At 40.2% G+C, this 21,951-nt stretch overlaps 2 protein-coding genes across 4 annotated transcripts in view; one reads left to right on the top strand and one right to left on the bottom strand.

Annotated features, from left to right (window-relative positions):
* Positions 1-376: 376 nt before the first annotated feature.
* med30 (mediator complex subunit 30) lies at positions 377-18,529 on the top strand. Of its 3 annotated transcripts, none has more exons than XM_066675931.1 (5): positions 377-530; positions 1,988-2,200; positions 2,552-2,710; positions 7,064-7,171; positions 17,670-18,526. In XM_066675931.1, exons 2-5 carry the CDS (start codon positions 2,048-2,050, stop codon positions 17,763-17,765), a joined length of 516 nt encoding a protein of 171 aa, XP_066532028.1. In that variant the 5' UTR covers positions 377-530; positions 1,988-2,047; the 3' UTR covers positions 17,766-18,526. The 3 variants fall into 3 exon arrangements, with proteins under 3 accessions (XP_066532028.1, XP_066532030.1, XP_066532029.1); XM_066675933.1 differs by having other exon boundaries at positions 458-530; positions 1,908-2,200; positions 17,670-18,529; XM_066675932.1 differs by lacking the exon at positions 377-530 and adding an exon at positions 638-1,059 and having other exon boundaries at positions 17,670-18,529.
* A 682-nt stretch (positions 18,530-19,211) lies between these two features.
* The window catches only part of ext1b (exostosin glycosyltransferase 1b), a 78,045-nt gene continuing 75,305 nt past the window's right edge, over positions 19,212-21,951 (bottom strand). Inside the window, exon 11 of the mRNA XM_066675930.1 lies at positions 19,212-21,795. Coding sequence (XP_066532027.1) covers positions 21,610-21,795 — 186 coding nt within the window. The 3' untranslated portion in view covers positions 19,212-21,609. The remainder of the gene's footprint in view (positions 21,796-21,951) is intronic.

Below are 21,951 nucleotides of genomic sequence, written 5' to 3'. Positions count from 1 at the left end.
TGACCATGGAGAGCATCCATATGTGGGGTCAATGTACAAAATTAGCTAGGCTGCTAATTCCTCTATTCTTCAACGAACATTTTCAAACATTTCAAAAAAATAAAAAATAAAAAATCCCGAATGTTCACAATCTCAAGGCGAAAAATACGCGGACACTGTGGAAATCCCATATACTCTACTGTCCCTAAACTGTGGTGTGAAACACAAGGCGCTAGGTGTCGCGCTAGCCTCAATCTACCAGCAAAATGATTGAAAACGTGGAGTTTAAGGGTGACATTTTAGAGAAATGTTCTAAGAATTATACTGTTAAATACACAATGTGACTGGGTTTAACGAGTAGTTAAAAATGAACTAAAATTGTGAGAATAGCTTGCTATCTTATATTGCTATACTCATAACATGAGTGTGCGCTTTCTTTATGAACATTACGGTAGTCTCTCAAAATCTCGCGATTCCTGACCTGAGAATGGAGAAGTAGAAGAGGAATGGCATCTTGTCAACAACGTAAACAGAAGTAGCTAGAATTGAAGGTAACTGTGGCATACAGTAAGAATACTCCAGCTACACATTTATTAGAACAAACCGTTTTCTGTGGAAACAGTATATTTTAGTCTCACGCGTGTATAATAATATGGCCTTTCTGTGTAAAGGCTGAGCTCCAGGCTGAAGGCAGGTGTGAGCTCTCGCAGCGCAGGAACTCTGAGGTTATCGCTGCAACTCACATTTTTTCAGTGTGCGTTTCTCTCGTTTAAAACGTACTGTTTATTTATATAAGTGCTTATTATTTACAAGAAATAGCAGTCAGTAACAGGCTTGACATATCCATACAAACCCACGAGTTTATCGTTTGAACTAGACATCTTTAAAACTGATATGTTTTCTCCTCATGCGACGTCTGTGTAACGCTAGCAAGTCATTTATAGCTAGCTCTTGAGCTCCTAAACCGTCTTCTGTTTACAGTATGCATTTACGTTATTATAATATTCCATAAAAAGTGTTAGTCTTCCTATAGTAGGGCAGGACTATACGAGTCAACACGGCGTTAAATCGAGTGTTCTGGTAAGCGAATTAAATAGAAAAATGCTTAGAGCTCATAATGTATTAAATATACATATTAAGTGCATTTGCATGTTACTAGTGTGAATAATATTTTACAGATTATCATTTTTACCTTCCAATTTAATCATAAAATTGTCTAAATGTTTGGACCAAGATGACAAAAACTGATTGTAAGTTTATTGTGAGATTGTGAAGCTCTTGAAGTACACCCTCTCCTGATGTTTGCAGACATTATCTTATCCTCAGTCTCTTTTGATATAGAGGAGCTTCATGAGGAGCTTTCCATCCTGTTTTCTGCAGTCACAAGCTCTACTCTTCTGTTCAGAGATTAACATGAGTGTTTGGCCGTATTCAGACTTTAGGAGCATTAGTGAGTTCAGGTTCTGATGTTAGATGATTTGGTCTGGATCTCAAACATCACTATAACTCACCCTTAGGGTCTTGGATGCATCACTGTCGATCCATAAAACATAGTTCCACTGCTTCACAGCCCAGTATAGAGATGCTTTTTGTTCTTTTTGCCCCTCAAGCATTAGGCAAGGGTGTGTTGGCCCCAGAATTTCCCTCTCTTGTGTCAGGGATGACTGTACCTTAAAATAGCTGAATTCTCTTATTAGAAGAGAACTTTTATAGGGCCTGTCCTAAAACCTAGTGAGCTGTCTACATAGAGAGCATGTTACATCATAGTACAGCTGCCTGCTTAGAAAGCTCACAAGGTTTTGGGACAGATCGCTAGATAAATAACTGACAATATAAAAATATGTTAATAGTGCATTACACTAGACTGATTTTCATCCTGTTTGTCCTTCCCTCCTTTGTTCTCTCTCATGGACTTATCTTCACTTCAGCTCATGATCATACATGTCCATTCTAACATGGTCATACAGTATCCTCACATATCCATAATCTCAGGTTGGCTCTCTCTTAGGTATGCCACCGTGTGACACTGAGTAGCCACCTGTCACTCTGTGCCCTCCCCTCTGTCCCCATGACAACCCCACCACTCGCCCAGTTCCCTGGGCAACAGGCACAAGCTGCACGTGATGTGAACACAGCCTCACTCTGTCGGATTGGTCAGGAGACTGTGCAGGACATTGTCTTAAGAACTATGGAGATCTTTCAGCTACTCAGAAACATGCAGGTAAGCACAATATGTCATAATGGGTATGGAGAAAAAAGATATGACAGGTAGAGATGTGCAGGTCAGTTATTTTTCCTTGCACGCTTGGATCTGAACATTCCTGCATGTACCCAACTGACTATGAAATTATAAAAATAACAACAACCTGCACCTAACCTGAACTCACCTGATAAAAATACACTCCACTACAAAGAACATCGCTGAGAGGACCATTTATAAAATCATGGAGGACAAGGCAGTGTGAAAATGTTTGACTTATTTTTTTAGCATATCTGCATTAGTGTTGTTTCAGTATTTATTATAAGTATAGAATTATTTGGCTCTAATCTTCTGTCCTACTCACATTCTCAGCTACCAAATGGGGTCACGTATCATCCTAATACTCATCAGGACAGACTGGGCAAGCTACAGGAACACTTGCGGATGCTGTCTGTTCTCTTCCGCAAACTACGACTCGTCTATGACAAATGCAACGAGAACTGTGCTGGTTTGGACCCCATTCCTCCTGAGGTTAACACTAATTTTTACACTGCACCAGATCAAAGCAGAATTATGGCACATAAACACCATGTAATAACATGTGGTTTCTTTTCACAGTGTAGTCTGAAGTGATTTAAGTCTAACTAGTTACATGCAGTCCGATGGAGTAAGCTTTCAGCACTTCTGTGTCTTAAAGTTTGCACTTTATATCCAGCTAAATTGTGTTGTTTTATGCACAGATAATAATGTGTTTTAAACAGCTAATTTCATAAATGTTGAACTTAAAGTAGATGAGAGAGAATTCTTCCATTCTTCCATTCTTCCAGGCTATTTTGCTAGATACAATAGAACTGTTAATGTCACAGTTTCTGATTAGTATATGTAGTGATTTCCTGGGAGAATGGCTTGTTTCTTAATGCTTCTTTCTCGCACTTACGTACTTGGCTTAAAAAATTCAAAATGTTTTAACTTTTCTGCTGATTTTCATTTTTGAAACTCAGGATGTTTTGTTTATAATCTTTCTGGAAAAAAATATTTTTGAAAAAGATATATAAAGACAGAGCTAACATGTTTAAAATGCAGTCTTACATACCTTTATCCACTGAAAGGCTCAGTCAGATACCCTTTTATAATTTTTGTAAACTCAAGTTTTCATTCTTGCTGGGCCTCTGATGTTTGACTTCAGGTGCTCAATCAATTCTTCTGGAGCTGTCTTTCCAAACAGGAAGTGGGATAATGGAGGCAGGGGCATTACCTCATCATGGCTCTAATTAGCTGCAGCTCTCTGTACCGAACAGCTGGCAAAGCCGCTCGCATCAGCGTTTTCCACCAAGAGCAGTCACCGGCTCCTCAACGTTCTGGAATTTCCTGCACTGCAGAAAAAGCCAGTGTCATTTCATTTACCGCTCAACTTTTTTCCATCCGTTTTCTTCCCCTCAAAGTAAAGAAACTGGGCAGACCTCGTTGAGTCATTCTTTTCTGTCAAGCAGCAAACCACATCCATCCCTCAGTGTCCAAACTATGAGTAACGTGCTGTCGCTTTGCTCCTTTTACCACAGCCTGCTGCCAGCACACAGCTTCTACCTTGAAAACTCTATATGGACTTGGCTGGAAACTGGGGTTGTTTTCCTGTCCTCTGCTTGAATTTGTCATCCCTAACAAGCACAGAGTTCATTCGATTTCAGGCTCTTGCCTTTGTCCCTTCTCTGTCAGCTGCACCAGTCAGCCGGTTCTGGTTTGCTGCACTGACTCGATAAACCTGCCAGAGGCTTTTGGCAATTTTTTTTTCCTTTCTGTGCTCATATGATCTGATTTTTTTTTTTTTTCCCTCGCGGCTGCTCGGCTGGCATGTGACAGCACGAACGCTGTAAAGGCCGGCCTCAAAAACCGCAGGCCCACAAAAATATGAGCAATTATGCTGATTTTCAGTTTTTGTTTAGCAAAATATTTAATCGAGTGCAAGATTAATATTAAATTACATTATGTTAATCCTGGGTTTTGTAGCATGCCATGTAACAAAAGATGACTTTTCAATTGGTGTGTACTGGTTTTACCAGTTTTCCTATTTGTATGTATATCAGATATTTTCATCTTGAGTTTCCAACTGACTGTGGAATTGAATTTATTTGGCATAGTTTACCATAAAAACTGAACATTAGTGTGCTTGACAGTGGGTTATTTAATTTAATATGCTGGAAGAAAATGACTGACTTTTGTTTGAAAATGTTTGAAATATAATTTGCAGTGCAGTATACAGTCTGTTTGTGTAGTCTGATCCCAAATCAGAGTGCTAGGGAATCATTATATTCTGTGTGATGTGTCCAGTGTAGGTCTAGAGGGTGGGCCATTTATGTGGATACACCTTAATAAAATGGGAGTGGTTGGTGATATTAACTTCCTGTTTGTGTCACATTAGTATATGGGAGTGGGGAAACTTTTCAAGATGGATGGTAACCATGGTGGCCATTTTGAAGTTGGCCATTTTGGATCCAACTTTTGTTTTTTCAATGGGAAGAGGGTCATGTGACACATCAAACTTATTGGGAATTTCACAAGAAAAACAATGGTGTGCTTGGTTTTAACTTTATTCCTTCATGAGTTATTTACAAGTTTCTGACCACTTATAAAATGTGTTCAAAGGGCTGCCCATTGTGTTGGATTGTCAATGCAACACTCTTCTCCCACTCTTCACACACTGATAGCAACACCACAGGAGAAATGCTAGCACAGGCTTCCAGTATCCATATTTTCAGGTGCTGCACATTTCGTATCTTCACAGCATAGACAATTGCCTTCAGGTGACCCCAAAGATTAAAGTCTAAGGGGGTCAGATCGGGAGACCTTGGGGGCCATTCAACTGGCCCATGACGACCAATCCACTTTCTAGGAAACTGTTCATCTAGGAATGCTCGAACCTGACACCCATAATGTGGTGGTGCACCATCTTGCTGGAAAACTCAGGGAACGTACCAGCTTCAGTGCATAAAGAAGAAAACACATCATCATGTAGCAATTTCGCATATCCAGTGGCCTTGAGGTTTCCATTGATGAAGAATGGCCCCACTATCTTTGTACCCCATATACCACACCATACCATCAAGATGTGCAGCACCTGAAACTACGGATACTGGAAGCCTGTGCTAGCATTTCTCCTGCAGTGTTGCTATCAGTGTGTGAAGAGTGGGAGAAGAGGGTTTGCAATGACAATCCAACACAATGGGCAGCACTTTGAACACATTTTATAAGTGGTCAGAAACTTGTAAATAACTCATGAAAGAATAAAGTTACCTTAAAACCAAGCACACCATTGTTTTTTCTTAAGAAATTCCCAATAAGTTTGATGTGTCACATGACCCTCTTCCCATTGAAAAAACAAAAGTTGGATCCAAAATGGCTGACTATAAAATGGCTGCCATGGTCACCATCCATCTTGAAAAGTTTCCCCCCTCCCATATACTAATGTGCCACAAACAGGAAGTTAATATCACCAACCACTCCCATTTTATTAAGGTGTATCCATATAAATGGCCCACCCTGTAGTACTTCTATGATTCAGTACGCCAGCAGGTGTCAGTGTGATTTAAGCAGAGGTGACAGGATTCACTACAAATATTGGCCATTTGTCAAGGTCACTTCAGAATGAAACTGTTTACAAAAAGAATGAATCATTAGAAGGCTGATATGTAATTGGTTGAAATATACTCTAACAAAGGTCTGAAGGGAACATGCAGCATTAGGGCAGATGAGTGTAGTGCTGTGTATGTGATTGCCACTGTATCCAAGGCTCTTCCAAGGCTACAGTTCAGTATTTCAATCAATGGTGCTTGGGTAAATGAAATAATGGGAACACTAGATCTAACAAAAAATCTACCTTGTTTGACCAGACTAAATATTGTTCTGACAATATTTGGAAAGCTAAAAACATCTATCTGGCCAAAGTGGATGGCATTTTGTTGCAGCTTCAGGGTTTGTGGGTTCAGTCCCAAACTTTGTCACTGTCCGTGAGGATAGTGTCTGTGGGAGCTTCTTCTGGTGTTCTGCCATAGTCCAAAACACAACCCTGAACAGGATGAATGTTAAAAAAGAATGAACGTATGAATGAATAGATATGGCCAAAGTTTTTTGGATGCATGCTCATCCAACATCAGAGTTCAAGAATTTATGAATGAGGTGTGTGTCCCTATTTGCTGTAGTAGTATCATTTACCTTATTAAAAAAGCTATTTAATAAATATGTGAACGTTATCTGTGAAAATTTTTATCTACTTGCAGCAGAAAAATAGATTGTATGTTTATTGTGACGGTGTAGTGTATGCTTCTATTAAAAGACATTTGAAAGCAGCATTTTTTAAAATAAATATAAGACTTCAATCTGATGATGAAAGATGGATGCCCAGCTATTGCAGAAAAAGCAAGAAATGCAATGTGTCAAGATAAACCATGTCTGTGACAGCATATTTCAAACACAGAAAAGCTGCCTCGGGAAGATTGAAAATGCATCCTCGCTGACAGGGTTATATGTACACTTTTATATTATAGTGAACAAAACATAGAAGAACAGCATTAACGGGACTAAAAATGAAACTTGACTCATTCTCAACTTAATTTGTGTGTCATTCCTTTTTCCAAAATGACCTCTATATCCATTACTGTGGATATAAAGTGACAAAGAGCAGGTCATTGTCTGAATTACAGTTATATGTATCAGTAAAATGCTTTAAAATTATTTGTGCACCTAATAAAAGGCATTTATAGCGTAAAGCACTGGATGTATATTTTGTATTGGTTTGTTATATAGCATGAATTATAAAATGTAAGGTATCTTGATGTACAACCTCATTCAGTTTGTCCATTATGTTTAATTCTGTCTTTCTCTGTGCTGCAGCAACTCATTCCCTATGTAGAAGATGACAGCTCAAAATTGGACGACCATGGAACCAGTCAGATGCGTTCTGCCAGCGAGGAGAGAAGGGAAGTTCTTGAGGTCAACAAGGTCAGCCCCCACTCTTCACATCTTTGTGCTCTACATTAAGTAAATTAGAGTCTGCTTTACAAGCTGAACTAAAGTGCTCATTGTTCAGGTGCTAATTTGTACTGTCCTTTGCAACACCAAACTAGGTTGTCTAGGTATAGGTCGTCTGTGCAGAATTGTGATCTCGTCTATATTTGATCTGTATTGTTTTCTTTCTGATCTAGTCTATATTTTTTTTCCCTCATTTAACTCAGAGAAAGACATGTAATCCTGAGTGGTGCCATGTTCTGTCTGGACATGTTTAGCTGTTGCCTTGGTCTCATTTTAAATGAGCTGCATTCATGAACGCAGAGGAGGCAGCAGGGCTTGAGCACTGTGGGCCCTGGAGCTTTGGGATGGCCAAATGGCCAGCTGCAAATTACATGCTGGATGAGGAGAACATGTTGGGGGAATAAGGGATGGGGAACTCAGGGGAGGTCAACGACGCTGCAGAATGTGGGGAGCAGATGTTAGCCGCTTCACTGCATCTGCTTCTTCAGGCACAGCCAGCTAGACTTTTAAGCATGAGAGGAATGATGGATGGACAGTTGGATGGAAGTGTAGATGGATGGATGGACGTTTAGATGGAATATTTACATTAATTCCTGTAAGGAGCATACAGTTTATATAAACAATCCAGTGAAAAGGAAACTGGGAATAGGATAAATAAATTTTTATGGTTAGAATAATAGGGTATAACACTGGTCATATGTTATCTGGCTGCTTGCCATTATTAGCATATAGTTACATGTTGGAGAAACTCACAAATGAATAGTTAAAACTGCAGTAAAGCTTTTTTTTTCTTTTGCAAAAGAATAATGAAATACTACAATTGATTTCATAAAAGTTACAAGAAATTCTTTCTTTCTGAAAAGTATTTCTATCTTGTAAATTAGGCTAAAGAATGCATTTTTGGTTCCCAACCAAATTCCACCTTTCTACCCTTGGAATTTATAAAGCGTATAGTATTTTTGTTTAAATGAGCTAGTGATTACCCAAAGCGGATGTTGGATTGCATCTACAAATATCTCCCTGCCTTGAGGAGAATCTTGAAAATGCTTTAACGAATACACTGAGAGGCATAAAATCTCTGATTTGTATAAATATTGTATATTTTATAATATATACCAATATGTTACATTTTATGTATATTTATATAGTTATAGTCTCAACTGGAGATGTCACAAGAACGGATACTTTGGTACCAAGTCGTTACCAAAAATCTCAAAACAACACGGTTCTTGTTTTATGTGGTCCTGGAGGTGCCGAAGGCTTCACAGGTCTTTCAGACAAACATAGGTCACTATAAGTCTACACACTAACAAGCTTAGAAAGCTAAAACATCAAAACCAAAATGAGGAATGGCGTTGGCAGGAGAAGCAACAGGTCAGTTGAAAAAAATATTTAGCTTTTGAGTCAGATGACCAAACAAAACTGCTGCTGCCTGAAGAGCCCAGAAGCGACTCGCACACAATGCCAGTGCTTACCTTGGGCTGTTCCTTTCAAAACGAGACCAAATATGAATCTTTCCGTCAAACCATTCATTAGTAATCCTCACGCTTGTGTAATGAGTACTGGCAAAAGGTTTACAAAAAAATATAAAAATTAAAAAAACAATTAAAATATGATCCCTGTGTATCTTAGCATTCCAACAACACATCAGTCAAGTCTGTAGACCAATCAGGGGCTAAGTTATGTTGATACGCAACCAAGGAGGCCGGACAAACACAGATCCATACTTCAGAGCACATTCCATTTCAGCGTTTGTATTCAGAATCATGGAATTTTAGTGGTTTTGGTACCGACTCAGGGCGGCACGGTAGCGCAGCAGGTAGTGTCACAGTCACACAGCTCCTGGGGCCTGGAGGTTGTTGGTTCGATTCCCGCTCCGGGTGACTGTCTGTGAGGAGTTGGTGTGTTCTCCCCGTGTCCACGTGGGTTTCCTCTGGGTGCTCCGGTTTCTTCCCACAGTCCAAAAACACACGTTGCAGGTGGATTGGCGACTCAAAAGTGTCCGTAGGTGTGAGTGTGTGAGTGAACGTGTGTGTGTTTGTGTTGACCTGTGAAGGACTGGCGCCCCCTCCAGGGTGTGTTCCCGCCTTGCGCCCAATGATTCCAGGTAGGCTCTGGACCCACCACGACCCTGAATTGGATAAGCGCTTACAGATAATGAATGAATGAATGAATGAATGAATGGTACCGACTCATACATTTCTGGCATCATGACCTCCCAAGTCTCAACATAATTCAGACCCTAAAAGGCACTCACTTATGTAATAAATAATGGTCTGTGAGGCTGTCCAGAACTTTATGTTGCTCTGCAGTCTCTTTTGATTCTTGAGCATCCTTTTTGGTTCTTGAAACCATGTTTGTAGAACAGCACATAATCCAGACCACAGGTTGGGTGTTGTGGTGTGTATGGTAATGCCCTACTGCTTTCTGGGGCATACTGGCTTTGAATGATGGTTCTGTCCTCGTTATCTGTCGATTGGGGTAATTGCTGTTTGTCAGGAGCTAGATGAAATATGGCTTTGCAGTCTGCTGAGCAGTAGAGTGGCCTTCGTCTCTGACTGTTCTCTTCTTTACACACACACACACACACACACACACACACACACACACACACACACACAGTCATTCTACAAGCAAGCCAGTGAAAGTGATTTTTTTTTTTTGGGGGGGGGGTCTTACGTTTTCCACCTCTTCTCTCTGTAACTACATTGTATCTCTCTGATTTCCTTCACAGTGTAGCATAGATATATGAAGAAAGGATTACATTGAATTTAAGGGTGTAGATAGCCTTAAATATGTAATTTCTCCCTATTGTCATTCTCTGGACTCTTGAAATCCACTGCATGAGTTGTCTGGTGTATTTATCAAGTTTTCTGCACTAGAAACGTTTTGTTTATTAAATCTCATATTTTAGAGTGATTTGTGTTTATACCGTTGTGATAGTGTCTTAAATGGCATTAAAATCAGTTAAACTGTTCTCATGGTGTTCTCAAGTCTTATGGTGTCTTTACTGCTAGAGCTACCAGGCTAATGTTGCTAGAAATAATGGAAATTTTCCTGGGTGGCATTAGCATCATTGCTTGAATGTACAACCAACAAAATTCAGGTAGAAAGGTGGCAATCTTCAGGCTCCAAACATGTCTTGCTGACAGTAGGAGGTAAAATGTGTAGATTTTTTTTTTCACTTAACCATTTAATTAGCTTAAGCCTGTAGGTTTCCTGTATAGTTTTGGTGTAACCTCATTAAATGCCAATCAGTAGTAGAAAACCAAACCCTCTAAACCAAGAAGAACCAGACTTGAGGTTACAGAGTAGATGATTATTCTTTGGTTCACAGGAATAAACATGAGCAACTGTTTCAAAGCTAATGTGCAGTGCCACTGCCAGCCCCAGTGCTTGGGCTGACAAATAATAGCAGCACCTGGGCTCGGAGACAGCAAACCTTTCAAACCTCCACGCCCACTAAACCTCCCATGGGCCTCAAACTCCTGCGGTGTGACGAGGGGAAGGGGGTGTTCCCTGTGGCCCTGGCTCCCTGGTGTGAGGGCCGTTGTCCTTGCTGGCGCTGTGGTGGCAGGCCATGTCTCGTCTGAGCAGGGCGGTTTGATTTAATACTGCTCTAAGTGTGAATAAATTCCTGTCACAGCCCATTAAGAAGGCCTTGGAGAGATCACGGCTCTTATTAATTCTCCCACGCGCCTCTCCGCTCTCTGCTCCCCCTCTCTGTCCCTCTCTCCTCTGCCTGCTTTTTTTAATACCCTGTTAATTACCATGTCTGTCCTCTTTATTCAAATGAGAAAGTGAGATATTATGGAGGAGAATGTTTGTAATTTTAAATAGGACCCTCTGAAATGGGCGGTGGGCACATAATGAGCAGCAGTGCTGGCGGCCTGGTGGCCATGTGTGTTATCGCTGGACCAGTGCTGGGGCAGGGGGAGCCTGCAGGAGTGCTGCTGCTGATAAACAAACACACACAACACAGAACATCGGCTGTAATGAGACCCTGGCTTGTCTCTGCCCACATGCTTGTACACATGCACACATTTGTGCACGTTCCTTGGGCTAACGGCCTGCTAGCAGGAGGTGCCCTGTTCTCTGTGTGATTAGCCAGTTCATATGTTGCTCATTAGTGTGCTGGTCAAATGAAGACTTTTTTCAAATTGTTTTGTGTTGCGTGAACCGAGAAAGTACAGCATGTTCAGAGCATGGGTAGGGCACGCCTTGGAATTGGAACACGAAGCTTGAGGTGGAGGACTCATATCTGGTTTGCATTTGTTGTGTGCTTCATATGCTGGAAGCAGTTAAAAGCAATTGATCAGGCAGTTCTGATTAGTTCGGGAAACCACTGAATCTTCCAGTGAACTGCTATGTAGTGATCTTGGCAGAGAAAGCCCATTTTATTTAGACACGGACTTTTTGTCTTTGAAATTTGCATATTCCTCTCATATTTGTATATAGACAAGTTTGATTAAAAACAAAACATTCACTGTTGATACAGTTGTTTATGGAAACTAAGCTATCCAGCCTTCAGCAGTTTAGCTCATCCTTTAACTTAATTACAGCTAAAATGAGCATTTCAGCCTTGACTGCCTGCCAATGAAAACAAGATATTGACACCTATATTTTTTAATAGCACTGCTTTTTAGTGATTAATGATTGGTTACAAATAAAATGATAAAAACCTGTACAAACATCATACACCACCCAGGGAAAAAAATAAGTACAAGTAGGATGTAGCGTAACCTCTGTTAATAACCTGGTGGATACAATTTGGTGGTGAATCAGCAGTTTTTTCTTAAACCATACTTGGTTTTCAGAGCCGTGGGATTTTGATATTAGACCTAAATGAATATAAACAAAAAAACATTAGGATTGTTGATGTATGTAGGAGTATTATGAGCTAAAAGACTATAACATGCACGCCAAAGCAGCCTTACAGAATATGATTGGCTTTGAAATAAACCTTTCTTCTCTGCTACAGCCAGCACATATTTTATCTTTTGTTCCATAAGAGAAGAGACTCTGAAAAGAGTTTTTAAGTGGAATCATGGCTTGCCTTGCCCTGACAGATATCTGCTGCTCCGTCTCTTTCTCATGTTGCAACTGTAGTGATCATTGGGCCTGGTTGCTGTAAGCTCCTGACAGCCAGGGGAGAGATGAAAGCGCTTTCTGTTGGAGAGGAGTGAGGGCACGACTGATTGAAACTCATTCTGCACTCTTTTACAGAAGACTTTCTTAAGACTTACTTATTGTAGCAATGCATTTGCTGTGAGTGAACATTTTTAATTTGTGAAGGTGTTAATCACTGATTGGTTTAATACTTAAATTGGTTCTGAACAGACACTGAATTTTGCATGCAAACAAATTTGAAAGCAGTTTAAACATCAGGTTTGTGTTTATGATGTGTCTTGGCAATGATTTGAAGGGCGATTTAAAACCTACAAAGGAAGCACTCATCTTATTCTCATGCCTCTCTTTGCCTGTCTGTTTCCATTGCATCAGTTTGTGCCGCAGGCCCGTCTCTCCTGTGCCCAACATTCCTCCCAATCTTCTCTCTAACCTCATCGTCCTTCACCTTGATCCTGCAAGCATCCCCTTGCTATTCTCCACGTCAGTCTGATCACAGTAGGGTGGGCTTTGGAGTCACTATGCTTAATGCAAGCATTTCAGTCCTCACTCTGTAGCTGCGATTCTAAACACTTGATTAACTTTTCATTCTGGGAATTATATATTGTTTGGATCTGAATTTTTTTTTTTTCAAACATTCCAATCAAATTGTTGCATATGAGTATTTTTTATTAAGCATTTTGTTCTTCCATGCACCACTATTGAATTTCCATTTGTTACAAACACAACACACGAGAGAACCATGGATCTGCACTCTGATGTATAACTACTGCAAACAAAGTAACCAAGAACAGTGCAATCAATATCACAGGCAGATGGAGGGCGAGTGGCGAAAGAGCTTGATTGAAAAATGCTCAAGGAACACACCATTGATCAGTGGAGACTCTTGGCAAAATTGACACAGTGAACAGTGCATTTTCTCTCTTTATCACAGTTTCCTACTGTAGAACTGCAGAGATATACCTCTGTGAGTTTAGCAGCACTCCTATTTCTATTCCTTTATGACTTAAACCGTCCATAGTCTGTCCATGCTTTGTAGTGCTGCTGTTTAACGTGAGAATAACTTTTGACTATTTACTCCAGCATCAAAAAGTGCATGCTATATCAAGTTAATTTCTTATGTTTTTGGCTCCGTGGGCTGCACTGACTAGTTTCCAGTCTACACTTTAAAGTGGTTTCTTTAGAAAAACTTAAACCCTGCACTTCTCACTAAGGTAGCGTGAGCTCCTGGAGGAGAACGAGGAGGTGCAGTAGTAGTATTAGTGAATCCCTCCCCTCCCTCAGCCTGCCTAATCCCTTCGTTTCACTCCCAGACACTTAGACTTGTAATTCCTGCTCCATCTGCAGGAATAAAAGCAGCGATTTGAGTTGCTACTGACAAGGCGGATTAGCCAAGTAGGATCCAAGGTGAAACAGTATTTATTATGAAGTTTCTTTTTAATTTTTTATGGAACGGCACTTTATCTCACAAGTTACATCCTGCAGACCTTGGCTTGGGAACTCTTAAGAAACATTTGTTCAGAGTTTGGTTAGAAGTTTATGAAAGATTGAATGATGGAAAATTAAAGATGGATGTCAGTAATTTCTTCTGCCTGATATTTAGTAATACCAAAGCAGATATTAATACTGACACTGATATATTCTCTTCATTCATTCATTCCTTCATTATCTGTAAGCACTTATCCAGTTCAGGGTCAGGATGGGTCCAGAGCCTACCTGGAATCACTGGGGGCAAGGCAGGAACACACCCTGGAGGGGGTGCCAGTCCTTCACAGGACAATACACACTCACACATTCACTCACACACTCACACCTACAGACACTTTTGAGTCGCCAGTCCACCTACCAATGCGTGTTTTAGGACTGTGAGAGGAAACTGGAGCACCCGGAGGAAACTCATGCAGACACGGGGGGAACACAACAAACTCCTCACAGACACTCACCCGGAGCGGGAATCGAACCCACAACCTCCAGGTCCCTGGAGCTGTGACTGCGACACTACCTTCTGCACCACCGTGCCGCCCGATATGTTTTCTTATTATTATAATATTTAACAACAGTGAAAAGCAGTGTATATATAGACAACGGACCTTTGAAATCCAACCTATTAGTATTTTGCTACTGCCACATAATGTAAAAAAACCTGCATTTCCTTAAACGTATGAGGCTGTGTGTGTGTCTGCATGCTTGTATATAAATACATTTTTTTAAACTTCAAAGATTAACCCAGTTTCACAGAAGTTATTTAGTTCATTGCTTAAGGAATACATTTGATTTCAGTATCATTTCTGTTGCAATTTATTCTTAAAAAGAAACAGCATTGGAAGTGTTGAAACTTCATTAGGAATTCTCTCACACCTAATCGATATTCAATCCGGTTTGATTGGATCTCTTTTTTTTTGTCAGCTTTTATTCCGTGTTATTTATAGCTGTGTGAGATTTCCAGTATTTTATTCTGCTCTGTCACTTGGCTGAACGCTGTCCTCCATTATCTCACTCTCCCCACATATAACTGTTTTCCAAGCTGTTTGCCATCATCTACTGAGGCTGTAAACCTGGACGACTCTCATCGATTGTGTTGGGAGGCTGGTGGAGCTACACCCACACAGCATGAAGAGAAAGAGTTGAAAGTGTTTATTATAGATAAGAGCCCTAGTAACTGAATGGATTGGAGCCCATGTTTGAGTGTTTAATGCTATCATGGGGCTGTAGCACTGTTTTGTTCTGATGACATCAGTGTCAAAGGATACACCTCTCTACATTTGGCAGCATTAAGATCTAATGCGGTGCGTCTAGCCTTGAAGTGATTTATTAATAGTCATTGTCCTTTCAGTGCCTTCGGACTAGACACATAAAGCATACCTAAGATGTTAAGTGAAATGATGTCTCTTTTGTGGTTAGAAAGGAAAATGTGCTGTGAAAATGTAATGTGATGCTTGACGGAGTCTCATTTAACAGACTTGATGGGGGTTTTGGCCAGGGTAACGCTGGACTTGTTAAAAAACATGACTGAGCTGTCCAGTCTGGTGGAAATCTTATAAAGAGCTGATTTCATAACGGCTAATACACATTTCTCTCCCTATGTTATTACTGGGCTTGCACAGAGTGACTTCATTAAAATATTTCAATATTGCCTGCCATCTGAATGAGTTTGACACCACTGCAGTACAGGAATAGATCATGCTTTTCTTTTGACAGCACAAAAGAACAGTAGATGCTCCTCTTATGACAAGCCCTATTTTGTATATTTTTGTATCTTTTTTGCATGTTTAAATATATGCTTTGCTTTATTAAATAAGGAAATGTACAATTAAGTCACACTGTATAATCCCACATTAGATTATTAGTGTACTGTAATATATTTTTACTTGCTGCAACTTGTCATATGAAGCAGTCTTGCTTTCAAAGATGGAGTACAGATTTCTATGTAGCACTTGTTTTTTATACTGAGCCTTTACAATGAAGAACCATATATGTGACATTTAAAAAAAAAACTTTTCAAAATATTCACCAAAGCATTTTATTTCTTTATTAGACTGTTTTTAAATTTAAACTTAAAATAAAATTTTTGTGTTTAAAATGTCTACATTTCTGGGGCTTAATGGGAAACCCATACAGACACAGGGAGAACACAGCAAACTCCTCACAGACAGTCACCTAGAGCAGGGCTCAAACCCACAAAACCAGGACCCTGGGATGGTATAGCAGTCCCCTATCGACAAACAAGCTCTAAAACTAGTGCTTAACATTTTAAGCGATCAGTAATGAATACAACAGAACAGGGGTCGGCAACCTTTACCACTCAAAGAGCCGTTTGGACCCGTTTCACACAGTAAAGAAAACACTGGGAGCCACAAAAACCTTTTGAAATTTTACATGAAATAACACTGCATATAACAGGGTTTTTGCCTTTCTGAGGAAAACCATTGCCTCATTGTTGCCTAAAAAAGCAAATAACCCCCTCCTTCCCTTGCCTCTCCCACAATGGTGTCTACAGTAGACTGAGCCGAGTCTCTAGGGCTTAAACTCGGGTGGGCTGTCAATCACGGTGTAAAACTTGGCAGTTTTGAAAGACTCAGATTTGAATAAGTCATCATATGATCAAAAACTCCTTTTCTCTTGCACATTATGGAGGACAGCTCCTTTGATCTCCTCTTGAGTTGAGAAGGAAAGGGCAGCAGATGAAGGGAGAAGCAAATGATACGCTGTGTTCGGTCCACTACCGGCTTTTGTGACAAAGTAGCTTGGTTGGAATATCAAAGTTTTCACACCGTCAGGTTGCCTTCAGTAAAAGCACGCTAATGACTGCGGTGGAGCTGTGCTGTCAGAACTCTTCTGTTTGTCATTTTCTGACTGTGCACTTTCTGACTAGCACAAGTTATGAACTACGTGAGCGATATCAAGTGTAGATTGAATCCGGACTAATATTAATACATGGATACAAAATAAACCCATCGGTGATCCTGGCTGTCAACAACCGGCGCATGCTTTTGACAGTTGTGTGGAATCCCTTGTTTCAAAGCGTGTCTGGTGTGTTTTAGCTCAATAGAACACCATTTTCTGCTTTAAAACACTGAGGCATGCTGAGGATTCACTTCTGTTTTAAAAGCAGAGCAGCTCTAAAAGCGGCAGAGGTCTTACAGCTTTTTCACCACAGCTGATGAGGATGAATAGCCCAGAGATATAATTTGCCGTTCTGTCACCTGACTTGGGCAGTTAAGCGTCAGGATTTCAAAAATGTAGATTTTTCCCTGTAACATTTTGACAGTTCTTTTAGCAGCGTTCTACAATTTTGACTGAAGATTGGATGAAAATATAGTTCCCTGATATGGATATTTCAAATGTCGCTGCACTCATAACTTCATTCCTTCATCATTTCTTCCATTTATTATGAGTTGCTGTTGGTAACAGGTCCGAATAATGAAGCTTTTTCTTTTCTTTCCCAGAAAACCCTGATTATGTTTTTATTGACCTTCTGCTGATAGATTACATCAGGTTCCACTTTTCTGAGCACATCATGGGTGTAGTCAGTTGTTAAAGGACACAGCAACCAGTTTCTGTTCTGGGGGATTTTTCTATCTTTTCCTCAGGCCTCAAAATAATAAACTGAGATGCTTTTCTTATTGTGAAAAGGATCTGTTTTTTTCCGTGTCATCAACCTCTAATCCACATGTTGGGATGTTTATACTTGGCATGAAAAATCCACTCGTATAGATTTTTCTGGATTGTTAGTATCTTTTACATCTGTGCAAATAAGAGATTTGATTCGCACTGGACTGTGTAAGACTCTGAGCCACAAGTAAGTCTTTCAAAGAATGATTTGTTGTTATTTTTATTACAGAAACTCAAACAGAAGAACCAGCAGCTGAAGCAGATAATGGACCAGCTCAGAAACCTCATCTGGGAGATTAACTCCATGCTGGCTGTGAGGAGCTAAAACACACACACACACAGAAGATCGTTGTATATGCAAGAGAGACTATTGTCTACACAAGCTGCATTAATGAGATGTCTGTTTTCACTGACCATGAAGCAGAAAGACAGAAGAGACAGGAGAGGGATTCTGAGGTGAAAAATTGAGTACGGCAAGAAGGAGGGAGGAAAAGTCTGAGAGAAATTGTGGGGGGGTAAATGTTGCTGCTTGTTCATGCTATATGGTTGAGAAGCATTCAGTTTAGCTGCCTTGGATTCAATTTTCAGCTTGAAAATTGAAAAGGCAGAGTGTGTTATTGTTTGCTGTGATGCATTTCTGTCTAAATTGTGTTCCAAATATTTGTGAATCATAAAAGTTCCTTTTATTCAAAGTAAGTTAAATGTTTCTTAACTTATATTTTAAAAATATGTAGCATGAATACACATTGAAATTGGTTAGAGTATTATTTTAATGTTCATTATTAAGCTTATGTAATGTAAGAAACTTTATTTGGCAGCTATGTATGGCATAATACGCTATAGACACTTTGCAGTGCATTAAATGTAACATTCGTATATCTGTAGTGGGTCGAATTGGTTGATGGTTTCAGTCTGTTTTAATGATCAGAGACTGGAAATAAGAATGAAGTAGTGTTTGATAAAACAAAATGTGCACAGGGTGCTTTTAGAATTCAACACGAAACAATTCACAAACGTCGACGTTTAACCAGCAAGGTGTTGGGTTTAAAACCAAACAAAATAAACCAAGAAAACCACACTGTGCTTGTCATAATATACCATCAATTTTGACTTTTATTAATTTTCTTATAAATCATTCATACAAAATTTTCATTATTCTATTGTCTTTATTACCTCTATAAAAAGTCTTTTGTTAATTACAGGGAGAAATGAGGATGGTAAGGACAGGAGGGAGCAAATTATATATTTATTTATTTATATATAAAAAGTCTGCAGTTTCTCCTAAATACTCTAAAGTGGTCATGCAGTTGTGGGTCTCGATGAGTGTGTAATGGATGCTGAGAGACTCCAGTGTAAGACAGTGTAAAGCTGCTATCTGGCATGCCTTTAGGGCGTTCTACACGTCTACTATACCCCTCTCTACCGGAATCGGGTCGTTAAAATTCGCAGATCAAATTTCATCAAAGGCACAATCAGAAAATCTGAAAGAATGACTGCTCATGCCTCAGTGTTTCTCAGACTGCCGTCTCCTTATTGCTAATAACAGAAGGTTATAGAGGAATGAAAAATAATCCCTTACAAACTACGATGCCAGCAATAGTAGATGGAGAATAGAGTAGTGTCTGGCCCCAAAAAGAATCCAGAGCAGGTATTACAGCCATACAAAAGAAAAAGAACCTTTTAACTGGAGGAAAGAAAATAATTACCTAGTGCCTCTTGGTTACCACAAGTCTTTGGTGACAGAGTACACAGTGGCAGCAGCTTTGACATTCTAAACGTGCCAATTAACGATGAACGCTTTCAAACAAACTGATAATAGCAGCGGAACAGCACATCGTCGCAGGCTGAGTTTTGCATGTACTCACGTTAAAAGAATGGACCAAGGGCATTTTAGGGCAAGCAGCTTGTAATCGCGCCCTCTTGGCAAACAGTTAGGAGGAAAAAGACAATGTACATAATACACAAAATAGAATTTTTGATGCTGTACATCTGTCCTCCAAAATCATCTCCAGGTTGTGTCAGAAATGGCGTACTATACATATTTGCTTAATTTTAATTGTGTGAAAATAAATACAGTTATGTACAGCATGTCTTACATTTTTCAAATGTCTGCTTTGTCAATGAAATTGTGCAAGGCTTGAAATGGAATATCTCTGATATGAGATGGTCACAACAACTCGGACAATCGTAGATAAAGGCTTGATATGAATTTAAATAAGAGGGTTTACTGAACTTAATAGTTGACCAGATGTGGGCCAGTGGTTTCATTCCAGCTCCATTGCTATTGCTCATTAATTACTAACATCTGTCGTGTTTGAATACGAACAGAGCAGATAAACCCAGCTTCCTGGAAACCTGCAAAACACAGAACTCTTACAGATAAACTCAGATTCGCTTCCACTTTCTACAACTCTTCATTATAAGATCCACTTATTTAAAAGGGCAGTTCTTAAAAACCAGCTTGTTTCAGATCTTCACAAAGACAAGTTTAGTGGAAATTTCAATAGTTTTCAGAATCAGATACTTCCTAAACATGACAAAATAATGAATGGATTTTATGAATCTTACTGAGTGTTAAACCAAGTTCAGAAAATTAATGAAACAAATAAAAGTTAATTCATGGTTTGTTGTATTTTTCCAATTGTCTAAATGCCTTTCTCTACACTAGGGTTCACGTTCTTGGTTTTTAATGGATGTTATCTTCTACACAGAATAAAGGAATTTGGGGGAAAACAGGCTTTGGCTCACAGCTGGTTCACTTTAAGTCCAGTCACCTTCACAAAGGCCACTAATGCACAGCGCTCCTTCAAGTCATCAAGACATTCAAGTACCTGTGTGAGCAGAGACTGGCAGAGAGCTCTGCTCCATTATAAAGACTAACACTTCTGCACTGGAGACTGCAGAGAAGCACAGGGGTCTGCCCCTTTTCTTAAGCTCAATTCCCTTGATATAAAATCAATGACTGAGAGGATGCACATGTTTTATTTAATAAAAACACACACCTGTTTCTAAACAGGTCAAATTGAGGACATACATCATGTGTGGGCATGGGTTAGTAGTGAGGTGAGGAAGTGGTGTACATGGAGGCGAGTCACAATAAAGAAAGGACGACTGCAAAGGGGTGAACGATGAGGCGGTGCCCTGACCCTGACAGATAACTCATTCTTCATTGGGCTGGAACAGAACACAGGCTAGGAACGGCTTGCTGAAATTTGGCCTATAAGTCACAATGAACCCTGTCACACACCCAGTGTTAAGTGCTTTTCTTAAAAACAATAGCACTTTACACAACAGGACAGGCCGGAAGCCACCGTCCGTTTGTGTTTTTGATTCGCGTGAAGGTGATGATAGCTTTGAGAATCAATGAAGAAAGTTCAGTGCATAGATTTTAATTATACAATATATAAATAAATTTAAAAGGGGTGATGATACGTCTGTTAAAAGGCAACTGAAAAATCTTGGCACTGAAGGAATTAGCAATTAAATAAACAAACAAACAAAACCTCATGAATCATGGTGAAGGTGCCTCCTTAGTATAGTGGAGATATTGGCAATGAGGAGGAAATGAAGACCAGTTCCCTTGTCAATAAACAGTAAACTATGCTTGTGCGGTCACTAACGGTTTCACAATGAGTGTCTACTGCTCGCTACTGAAATGATTCAAAGAACAGAATGATAAAATGCACCAGCTTTCAGACAAAATAACAAACACACAAAGTCAAGGGACATCGTTGGTGAGAGACAGAGACAGAGACAGGACGTATGGCATCGGCAGGATATTTGGAAACTGTGAGGAGGTGGTGGTGGTGGACTGTGGTGTAGATCCTGATGTGGCGTGAAGACACACTGATGCATCCCTCCTGCCTTCCCCCATCTTCTCTCATGTGCTGGCAAAGATAGTCAGTCAGTTACGGCATTCATTACAAAAGAAAACGAAACAAATCAAAAGGTCTTCCAAAGAGTCTCGTGGTCAAAAGTGTGCGTGCTGTGGGTGTGCCTGTGTACAGAGTGTCCCCAGACAGCGCTCACGTCCTGCCAGCTCCATCACTGACAGCTTACTGTGTGGAAGACAGAGGGGCAACCGCAGCCGAAACCTCAGTGGTTTCCCTCGTCTCCACAGAGAGTCTCAGTGCCCCCTGCTGCGTGGCCAGCAGGGGGCGCCCGTCTGGTCAAAGACGCTCAATCTCCCTGTATTTCTTGCGGAGGATGGAGACTTGGTCTTTGAACAGCACTGGGTCCAGTCTCATTTGGGAGTGGACCAGGGGCATGCCGCCAAACCAGCTGGCGAACTTGTTCATGCATGTCTGCCGCTGGGCAAAGTGGTCCGGGTCTGCCCAGCGAGATGCTCTGGATGACTGCGGAAGAAAGGAAATGTTTTAGAGTGGGACCTTCATGAAACGGTACATTTTGAAACTTTAAAGAAGTAGTTTTATTATGATATGGACCTTTAAATAAAGCCAATAGAAGTAGACAGTTGTGGCTAAAGTAGCTCCAGCAGTGGGACACCAGGA

The sequence above is a fragment of the Hoplias malabaricus genome, chromosome 6 (genome assembly GCF_029633855.1).
Source record: "Hoplias malabaricus isolate fHopMal1 chromosome 6, fHopMal1.hap1, whole genome shotgun sequence".
Classification (NCBI taxonomy): Eukaryota; Metazoa; Chordata; class Actinopteri; order Characiformes; family Erythrinidae; genus Hoplias; species Hoplias malabaricus.
Note: the sequence above shows the minus strand (reverse complement) of the source record. Positions and strands in the feature narration are given on the sequence as shown.

Bases quoted from the DNA above. Each gene is read 5' to 3' on its own strand.
- med30 (XM_066675933.1), top strand. From the start codon at position 2,048: ATGACAACCCCACCACTCGCCCAGTTCCCTGGGCAACAGGCACAAGCT. The intron at 2,201-2,551 runs GTAAGCACAATA...TCACATTCTCAG, and splicing joins AGCTACTCAGAAACATGCAG to CTACCAAATGGGGTCACGTA. The intron at 2,711-7,063 runs GTTAACACTAAT...TCTGTGCTGCAG, and splicing joins TGGACCCCATTCCTCCTGAG to CAACTCATTCCCTATGTAGA.